At 49.8% G+C, this 10,298-nt stretch overlaps 1 protein-coding gene across 3 annotated transcripts in view; it reads right to left on the reverse strand.

Moving 5' to 3' along the window:
- The window catches only part of LOC109294022 (protein argonaute-1), a 48,263-nt gene that overhangs the window by 6,199 nt on the left and 31,766 nt on the right, over nt 1–10,298 (reverse strand). For 2 of the 3 annotated variants that reach the window (XM_019512208.1, XM_019512210.1), the window contains exons 13-17: nt 9,485–9,644; nt 8,437–8,527; nt 2,889–3,083; nt 1,813–1,947; nt 559–660 (exon numbers count right to left, since the gene is read on the reverse strand). In XM_019512208.1, coding sequence (XP_019367753.1) covers nt 559–660; nt 1,813–1,947; nt 2,889–3,083; nt 8,437–8,527; nt 9,485–9,644 — 683 coding nt within the window. The remainder of the gene's footprint in view (nt 1–558; nt 661–1,812; nt 1,948–2,888; nt 3,084–8,436; nt 8,528–9,484; nt 9,645–10,298) is intronic. The other variant, XM_019512209.1, reaches the window with a different exon arrangement.

A 10,298-nucleotide genomic window follows, 5' to 3' on the forward strand; every position in this document is an offset into this window, starting at 1 on the left:
ATGAGGACAACTGGGCTACTATTTTTTTTTTGTTTTTTGTTTTTTTTTGAAGACAGCCTGCCCAAAACAAAGGACTCACTAAGAGAAGGTATCATTTTCAGGGACCCAGGGGAAAGGAAGCTTAGACATTACAGGTTACAGCAAGCCAGTGCACTGTCCACTAGCCACCAGGGACAAACAGACCCAGAAGGCCACAAAACGGCAAAACTAAACAGTTATGAACTGAGCACCTCTTCCTGCCTAGCACACATTCCCCTCTCAAACCTAAACCAAATCTTCCAGAGAGGGCAAAGAAATCCCCCTTCCCATGACTGAAAAGCAGCTTCTTCAAAGCTTGGGAAGCAACAGCAGCACCACAGCAATGCTGCTCAGTCACCCAGAGGAAGAAGAAAGAACAAACACTGCACTCAAATGGAACCACAGGAACCTATGCAGAGCTCCCCATGCTGGATTCTGGCCAAGACTTTGGGAAGGCGGCACACCAACACTGCTTGCAACTTCCAGCAACAAGGGAAGGAAGCTGGACAACTTCACCCCAAGGGCTATGGGACACGGTACCTGAATGCCTGCATGACTGCAAAGGTAGAAGTCGAATTCAAATGGGTGGGTGATGTTGGTATCCACAGTTGTTCCTGCCGGGATGTTGCCACTCTTGCCAATCTGCAGAGATTAATAACAGAGATGCAAGCACTCCATTGTCTGGTTGCCTTGGCTGCAGTGCTGTACACCTCACCCCCTCCTTCGCAGAGAATCCCACACCTTACTTTGTACCAAAAAAGGAACTCTAAGCCTTCAAGTCCACAGTGCAACGGCTCAGCTCAGTTAGAGCCATATATGCCTCAGCTGCAGGGTCCACTGCTTTGAAGAAGGCCACAGACAGAAGCTTTCCTGTAGCAGCCACACATGGGGTACTTGCTCTTCAGAGGTGTCTGCAACCCTCCCCTGCCTTGTGCTTCCCTACACATCTGAGTGGGAAATGGGAGAAACTCTGGCCCTTCAGACAGGAACAAGAGACACAAGCAGACTTGTTGGGGGTCTCTGCTATCATTGAGGTGGCTATGGGGAGCAGAATGCCACAAAGCAATAGTAAATCAGAAGGTGAAAGGGGGGTGGGCACAGTCAAAGTGCCAATATTTGTATTACAGAAAAATGGGCTTTAAAGAACCAAAACATTCAAGGCCACCTGCAGAGCATTTACATTGGGTCATGCACCTGTGCCATGGACACAACCACACTGCTTCTGATTCCAAGGCCAATTAAGCCTTTACTTCCAAGGTTACACATGTACCCTCAAATGGGGCCATTGCTAGGACGGATCTGCCCATCAAGTTGGGTACAACAGCAGCACACTGGGTATCACCCCAAATGGCTGGGTTCAGAACTCAGGCACCAGCATGTGGTGGGTCTGAGAACCAAGAAAAGCAACTGGTGCACACACACACCCCCTCTGCTCAAAAAGCTGTGCTTACACACTACCCCCACTCCCCAAGCCGCCTCCCCCCCAATTCTCCATTTGAATCTACATGCAATTTCCCAGGTAGAGAAACGCTTGTATTTTCAGTCTCACAGGTGCCCTTTAAACACTGCCTAGGAACACAAAACACAAGCCAGCAACTGCCTGGATTTCTCAAGCTGGCACAACAGGCAGTGAGATCTCTGTTGTACATGATCTCATCCCTGAAAGGATTGCTTCCATTTGCTGGTACTACGTATGCTACTCAGGTAGGCCAGGGGCCTCTCCTGGAAGACCAGTCAAATCCCCCAGACCCCAAGATGAAACACCCTCCTACCCACACATTTGGAAGCTCTCACCCTCTCGTTCTTGTCTGCACAGAAAAGGCGGGTGTGGTGCCGTTTCTGGACAACTATGTAGGTGATGCCAGGCTGATAATCCTTTTCCAGTTTGATGCAGGCATCCCGGATTGCCAGAAGCTCGTAGTGAAGAATCTAGAGACAACAGTGGACTGCATGAGAGTGTGCTGCCTCTTTACCAGAGGGTCTGTGTTGCCCCCTCACCACACCCAGACACTGTTTGAGCCAGTCAAACAGGGAGACAGCTATACATGTGCCATACACTACTGGGCTGGCTTCAAGTGTGCTAGGGTTCTCTAAATGCAGTTGGATCTAGAAACTGTGCTGCCATACAACCAAGTATCACAAACTCCTCATCATGTGCATGAAGAAGTACAGCTATTTCATGATGGTTTCCCCTCCTCTTAAAAGCAAACATGATAAGCTGTTAACTACCAAACTGACAGCTACCAGGGCACTTCTAGGTCTCATTTTTCAAACCCAGTCTTAGGATGTTTCTACTGTAGTTCAGCCATCAGTTGCAGAGCCACCCCCATGCATGGGCAGCACAGTTCTCATCCTCATCACAGCACCTATGCTCAGAGGTGATCTCAGGCCCCAGAGCACCTGGCAGCATTTGCTACCTCTAGAAAAGAATGTGCCAGATGGGAAAAGGCAGATGCAGATCCCTCCCCTTCTGGCAGATGTGACCCATCACTGAGGACCATTTGTACTTGGGGCTGTCAAAGTAAATCCATCTTTGGGTGGCCCAAAGCCAATTACCCAGTTTCAGCCCAACCTGTGTTTGTTCTTCTCTGAAAAGCTACCAGGGCTGCTTGCCTCCCCTGGGGATTGCGCAAAGAAGCTTTCTGATTGCAACCTGAACAGAGGTGCTGATAAGGAAGTGACCCAATATTATGGCTAGCTCTAACCCAGAGAATTACCTCTGCCATTCCCTGTATTCAAGCGTTACATTGCACACATAACAGAGCCAACTGTAAACTCAAACATCCAAAGGAGGTGGTTTTGGATCCTTGATCTTACCTCCTCTGACCATGTGTGAGCAAGGGACAGCAGAGGGCCAGTGGTTTCCTTACCTGTGGGAGCTGCCCCTCGGGAACCCCGTCCCGATAGAAGATGATCCTGGTGGGCTTGAAGCGGGTGGACTTGTAGAACTGGATAAGAAGTTCCCTCACCATGTATGACAAGTCCTCAATAATCTCCTGTCGCGGTCGCTGCACACGCACTGTGGCACAGTAACGGCTTGGGTGGGCATCCATGCTGCCCACAACCTACAGTGACAGAAAGGAAGTGGGCCACACTCAGGAGTTACAGAAGAAGTGGCAGGGGGTGACAGATTAGTTTTGCTGTGCAGCTGCAAACAGGGACATCAACAACCAAGCCTCTTAGCTGAAGCACCATGCCCCTTTCTTCTCAAAGAGCTCAGGAGATACAGGATGAAAAAAAAAGCAGGGACTGCAGAGAATCAAGGTCCAAAAGGAAATGCTAACTGCTGCCGTCTCCTACTTGCTGGCTTGTGTAGCACTACTGGGACAGCCAGGCCACTGCTACCTCCCTTTCTTTTGCCACAGGGCAGGACTGCAAAGCACCTATTTTCTTTAGGGGCATTACTGCCTGTGGGACAGTGTGGGACTAGGACACAGGAGATCTAGACCCTCCACCCCAAGCTCTGCTGCCAACCCCAGGGTGATTTTGGACTGTCTCAAAAAGTCACCTCCTTGTTGCAGACATGTGGATCCTGATAGCACTGCAGAGGGCTCTGAAGTGGTATTAATATAAGTAAGCATGGAACAGTGTTGATCAGTTCCCATGTTGCCTGTCTACAAATACATCTAAAGTACTTGCCCTTTCAATCACCTTCCTTTTTAATGCATCAGCAACAACCACCATGCCCCCTCCCAAAAAAAGAGCACAGAACCACCAACATGTGATGCTAAATTGGCAACATCATTGCTGCCACCCTCATCTCTTCCTTCCCCGTTCTATCACCCCTGCTACGTGCAGCCAAGAAATCATGAACGGCTGCTCTTGTCCATGCCGTTGTAGGTTATATTGGAAGCGCCACCTCTCTTTCACCACTTGTGGAATGTCACGTGCTTCTGTAAGGGGCTTGTTCACAGATGGAAGGAGCTGTACCAGACTGATTATTATTATACCACTGAGCCAACAGGAGAGTTATGTCCAGACAACACAGACCTGTATTCTCTATGCAAAGCTGCTGCAGCTGTCCATGCTTAAATGCCTGTTTAACAAATGTCTCAGTGCTTTCCTCTAGCTAGGTTCTCACCTCAGGTCATCACTAGATATCCAGACCACATGGCAGTATTTAAGCCACAAAGGAAAGAGCAAGAAACACACTTCCACCCAGCAAGTAACTCTTACTTGGCAAATTAAAAAAATAAAACGTCTGCCAGCTGCAGTTCACCCCCAGTTCTGCTCCCCACTCACAAACTGTGTCCTGAACAAAACCAGGTGAACAGAGAAGTGTGGTGCCTCCTGGGAAACTGGGACATCTGCCCCCACTACTCTTCAGGTTCCTAAGGAAAGGACGAGGGTAGAGTAGCCCCATGCTTCTTGTGGTTGCTACACAGCAATCCTCCCAAGGGCCCACGAAGAAACCATGGGGTATTGAGAGAGACCAGAGCCTGGAAGGGTCAGGGGCAAGGAGGCCTGAGCAGCTTGCTCAGCTGCGATGCTGTGCAGAGAACATGAGTCACCAGATACTATGGAACAAAGCTGCCCTGGGATTCAGAAAGGGACATGGTGGCAAATCATGTCCATGGAGGAACTGGAATATTTCTTCCACCGGTCAAGGGCAAGCAGCTTCCATATCTTCACTTCCCAGCTGAAGAGCCAACTTCCCCTTTTCATGGCCCCATGGCTGCCTCAGGTACAGGTCAGCAGTTGGAGTGGCCACTGCCAAGAAGCTGCCATTGGAGAGATGTTCACAGTTCCAGACAACTGTAGACAGTGCTACAATGCTGTGCTGAAGAGGCACTCTGAGCCGGAGCGCAACTAGCAGAAGGGAGAGAAGCTGCGAGTGGCACATTCGTTTCCTGCAAGGGCCCAGTTGGTCTTGGGCCTACCACCCCAACTCCTGTCTGAAACAGCCAAAATCAGAGGAACCTTCAGAGCTCACTGCAGGTTCTCCTCCCCCTTCCAGCCAAGAAAGAACTCTAATTGGAGCAGTTGGGGTTACCCAAGGAGAGTGGATCACAGGCAGCATGTATAGCGAAAGCCTGCCCGTCTGTCTGCGCTCCCTTTTAGAAAGCTTCTGCAAAATGAAATAGATTCAATGCTGTCAAAAGGCATCTTTAGCAGCAGAGCCAGAGGCCAGGACTCCTGGGTTCCAGTCTCAGATCTGTTGCTCTTTGCCTTGGTGGTGCTGGACAAGTTGCAGTGAGCCTCATTTTTTTTTTCCTACTAGGAAACAAGGATACCAGTGTGCCAAGTATGAGAAATATGCCACTCTGGGAGAGATGTCTGAAGCAGGGATGAGAGCTGCCTCCCCAGGGTGCTTGAGGCACGGTGCTATGGAACAGCAAAGTACTGTTACTGCACATCCAGCACACGAGGCTAAATCCTCTGGGATTGTAATACATGTCAGCAACACCCAGACTGCCTACCATGTCTGAGTTCCTCCTTACACTTATATACTGCTCTTTAAGGGCCTGACTGGTCCTTAAAAGAGCATTTCTCACCATTTCAGTAAGCTTTGGGGGTCATGCTGTCTCAACGCACCAGCCTACTCCCGGTTTGAGGCACTGGCTGAATGATGTTGCCAAAACTTGAGATTAAAAAAAAATATCACAAAAATGATAAGGCTTGGTCCCAGCATCCAAGGATCACATGGCAACACAAGAATCAAATCTTTCATTTTAAATAAAAAGTTAAATCCCTAGTAGTTTGGATGGTGGAGAGAGACTTGGAAACATGGCCCCCCAAAGCTCACACACCCAAAGGCAATGTGTAGAGGGTGCACATGCACCCCCTGAGTGTGACACTGTCTGCAGTGCCTGCTGGCAGTCGCCGCCCCCCCTGCATCTGTGGATCGTCAGCAATCCCCATGGGCTACCGCCACTGCTGCCAGCAGTGCCTGCGGGTGGTTGCCGACCCCTGGTTGGCACTCGCCACCACCAACAGTGCTGGTAGCATTTGCAGGAGCCCCTCACTCCCCACCGCTGCGCTCCTGCACCTGCCATGCCGCGCCAGACGCCAGGGGCATAGGTCATTCATGCAAAAACCCAAGCACAAATAAAGAGCCCCAAGTTTATATTTAAGACCTCATGACTTATCTGGGCCCTGACTCATGGCTTCCAAATGCTCAGGGCTGCCAAGATTGGGAATTGGTCCAGGCTGTCTTCCCTCTGCACATAGCAAAGAGCATGAATGCAAGGTATTTAAAACAACACACATGTAGTAGCTAGTTCTCTACAACCCAAATCCTGGGCTCCCTGAAGCGAGACATAAAAATCCTGCTGATTTCAAAAGGGCACTAAACTTGGGATTAAGCCACGAACTAGAGCTCCCCTGCTGCTTCAGGCTAAAAACCCTACCAGGTGCTTAATCAAATGGCATTTTTTACCTACTTCTTTAATACCTCATATGCTTTTAGAAGTCAAAAGATTGCTGATGCTGTTCCTCCTGCCCCAATCCACCTACAAAGGTAAAAATCAGCACAGCTAGACTCCACGGCCCCTAATGCTGCTATACACGCCACCAGAAAAGCACGCTGAATTGACACACAGAAGTTCTCACCGGGATTCATCTCTACTACAGACAAATTTTCATTGCCTTCAAGGTTTTGCAAAATCTCACTGAAGTTTCATTTAAATTTTAATATTTCACTGACAAACTCTCCCCCTAGACATACATTTGCAGAAAGCATTTCTTAAGAAGTTCCTCAGTCACGTGGAAAACAAAACCACTTGAAAGATGTCAGTAACTGCAAAAGCCATAAAACACCCAGGTCAGACAGGCTACAGTTGTCTCACCCACAGAGGAGAAGCCCACAGCACTGCCTGTCCCCTTCAGACTGAGGAGTAACTACTCAGACAATGTGTGTGCATGCCAAGGAAAACTTGTGCTGTGAATCCTGTGACACTCAGGGTTTAATAAGGACTCTACTAACATGCTCTATTGCTCCTGCCAGGCCCCAATATCTTCCTTAAGGTAGACAAAACACATGGTATCATGTTAAAATCCCAAGCAAGTTGTAAGCTGCCATACAGTCAGGCTTCCCCATCACCTTCCCCTTGCACTCTGATGCCTCAGCCTAGCAAAGGTATCCAGCATGGCAGAAAAGGCACTCGTGTTCTGGTTGTGTTCAAGATCAAGCTTCATTCTAGGCACTTTAATACCCTGGGTCATAGGCATGCAGGAGGAGTACAACATGCTTTCTACTCCCCCTGTGCAAGAACTGTCTTCCCACTTGGCTGCAGCTTAAGTCAATATCTTTCCCCACAAGATACAGTTATGCAGGGTCTGGCCTGGCTCATACCTGAATAGCAGGTCTCCAAGGAGAGCCCAGGTGAACAATAAACAGTATTAGGGATTCAGTAGCAGGTGTTCTTCCATCTGGTCACAGGGCTAGGCCATTTCATGGACAAGGCAATCAATGGGACAACCTCCCTGCCACAAAGGGCTTACCCACACAGATCCCTTTCCCAGGGAGAAGTGGGCTCTGCGTGTCAAACACAAAACCACGAGGTACTCCCAATAAAAAGCCACCTCGGGAAATACCTGGAGACCTCACTTTGCAAAATCTGCATAAGGCTGGATGGATCAATTCTAACGGTCTAACCATAGACCAAACTGCAGACACTAGACTGCTGGGTCAAAGGATGAGCAAGGTGCACTGCCCCTGACCTCAGATCCAGCTGAGAGCCAGAATTTGCCACCTGGTGGTTAACAGCAGCACCCACCACACCCCAAAACTGGAGAGGTCTTGTACCAGCATCCAAGCCACAGAACAAGTCACCATCCACACCACTCACCTACGCACACCTCAGCAAAAGCACGGAGGTCCACAGCGGCCCTCAACGGCACAGGTGAGTGCTTCCACCACACCTACAAGCAGCTCTGGTCAGCACACGGGCAATACTTTCCCCTTGGCCCAGGCTGCAGTGGAAGGAGCGTCAGCCTGAGACTTTCAACAGAGCACTGGGGTTTTACATGGGTCCCTGTTGCATGTCACTCAGGCCCCATCTGCTGGTGGCTGCCAGAATTCACTCCTCAAGCCCCCTCCAACTTCCTGGCTTCTGCAGAGGAGAAATCAACCCACCCAGCACCTGCAGCCCTGGGGAAGCTCAGAGGGCTGCAGCCAGCACTCCAGGGACAGTCCTAGCTTGGCTGCAAGGGCTTCAAGTGGTAAGTGCAGCCCAGTAGCTCCAAGATTCCCCAAGCTGCTGTATTTGGGTAAACCCCAGTTTGAGGAATGTGAGACTTGCCCCCCCCCACAACCAATACAAATGGCCCCTTGTCCCTTGCCCCCTCCCCATGCTCCTTGTCCCTAGCCACTGAGGCACACTGCCAGTGACGCCTGCAGCTTACACCCACCCCTCTCCAAAAGGCAGCTAGAGATAGCAACGCCACCCTGCTCCCATGGGCCAGAAGGGAACTCACGGCTGTGATGGAAGGCTTCTTCCCATCTCCTGCTGGTGGGTGAGTGACATCAGCTCCGAGGAAGATCACTGGCTGCTGAAAGACGGCTGAGCTGGTTGGAAAGAAGAGACAGCAGAAGTATTGGCTCCGGTTTCGAGTCAAACTGCACTGGCATTAGCCATTCCCAGACACTGATGGCGATGAAGGACAGAGTGTATTAGAGAATCCCCCTCCACTCAGACTTACCTAGATGTGACAACTAAATCAGAGAAAGGTTGCAGCCTCCCCCTCCTCTTAGAGCCTACATTTGTCTTTGCTCAAGGTACAACAAACCCGACCCCACCCCTCACAGCCAGCCAGCCTCAGGGCTTTGAGGAAGTCTTTTGTGAAACCATGTTTCTTACCAGTTTGGGGCCAGATACCTGCTCACCAGATACCCAAAGCCAAAAAGAAATGCTGCTACAGACCCCAACCAGACATTTAGGCCCCTACCCAGCAAGAGCTTAGACATGTGCTTAGCTTTATGCACAGTGTAAAGCTAAGTATGTAGTCTCTCTCTTACCGCCCACCCCAACTGCATGGGAGGAAGTACTTAGGTTTAATCTCAACGTACTATATACATTAACTTTAGTGGCCAAGGGGGATATACAGAACCAGTTGTGTCAGGGGGAATCCTTTCTGGAAGAGTTTACATCAGCCTTCTGCATTTGTTCTCTGGGTTTCCTGAACAAGCCACTGTGAAGGAACTATTCTAGAGGCAGGGATCTTGATCTACAGAGAAGAGAGTTTCCGTTTACCCTTCCCATACTAGAACTAGCTCAAGAAAATGTTGAGACTTGCCCTTCGCAAGTGAACTCTAGTGGACATCCCAACTTGATTCTGACATCCCAGGGCTTCAGGGGTTGGGAAGAGAAAGCCCAGTGGCACTCTCCAGCAGGAGCACCCCTTCCGGGCCGTGCCCTGCTCTACCACGGCAGAAGGGTTGGGATACAGGGCCCTTAAAGCAAGTGAAAGCCTGCAGGAACAGAGGAAGGACGTGCCACACTTCTGACAAGGGACTTGTACGTACCGCTGATGAGGCACAAGGATGTTGTTGATTCCACCCAACTTGACATTGATCTTGAGGCAGAGATTGGAGAGGGTCTGTGGAGAGGTCTTCACTACGTTCTTGACCTGAACGCACTGTGTGGCCATCCCCAGGAGTGTGTCCCCCACACGCTTTACCTCCGCTGTGGGCAGAGACAAAGCATGAATAGCCTCCAGCAACAGCTCTGCATAACTGGACATTAAAGGGAGACTGTGGACAGCTAGAAGAGGAAGGGGATTCTGGCACCAGGATTCCTGGCTTTTATTCCCAGACTCAGCTGCAAGGGGCTCCAGGCAATTGGCTTACCCATCTATAAAGCAGGTACAATTATTCTTCAGCCACCTGATTAAGCTGGGACCTCACATATGTACAAGACAGAGGTCCTGGATGCAAGGTAAAAACTACACATCTCCCTTCCCTGGCTTTTACCTTTCTATGTATTTGACCATGACTTCATTTATTGCATTTCAACCTCTGGGTGCTGAAAGTTTGAGTCTAGTTCTGATCTGTTAATAAGCCCGGGGCTTGTGAGTATAGTTGCACAAAAGTCCAGGGCTGAAAGAGACCAAACCTGATCTCCTGTATTAGCCTGGGCTAAAGACCTCTCCACCCACCTCCCCCACACAGTGATTTCTGCAGCAAGGCCATGGCTTCTGGTTTAGCTGCAGCATCTTTTGGAGGAAGGAGCCATCTAATTTTAGATTTAAAGGCTTCAAGTGATGGAGAATCCACATGTGCCTAGATAAGCTGTCTCAAAGCCAGTACACAGACCCGTCTGGGAAACAAATGCTACCGG

This window comes from Gavialis gangeticus, unplaced genomic scaffold (assembly GCF_001723915.1).
Source record: "Gavialis gangeticus isolate Ggan-Ray unplaced genomic scaffold, GavGan_comp1, whole genome shotgun sequence".
NCBI classification, from domain to species: Eukaryota; Metazoa; Chordata; order Crocodylia; family Gavialidae; genus Gavialis; species Gavialis gangeticus.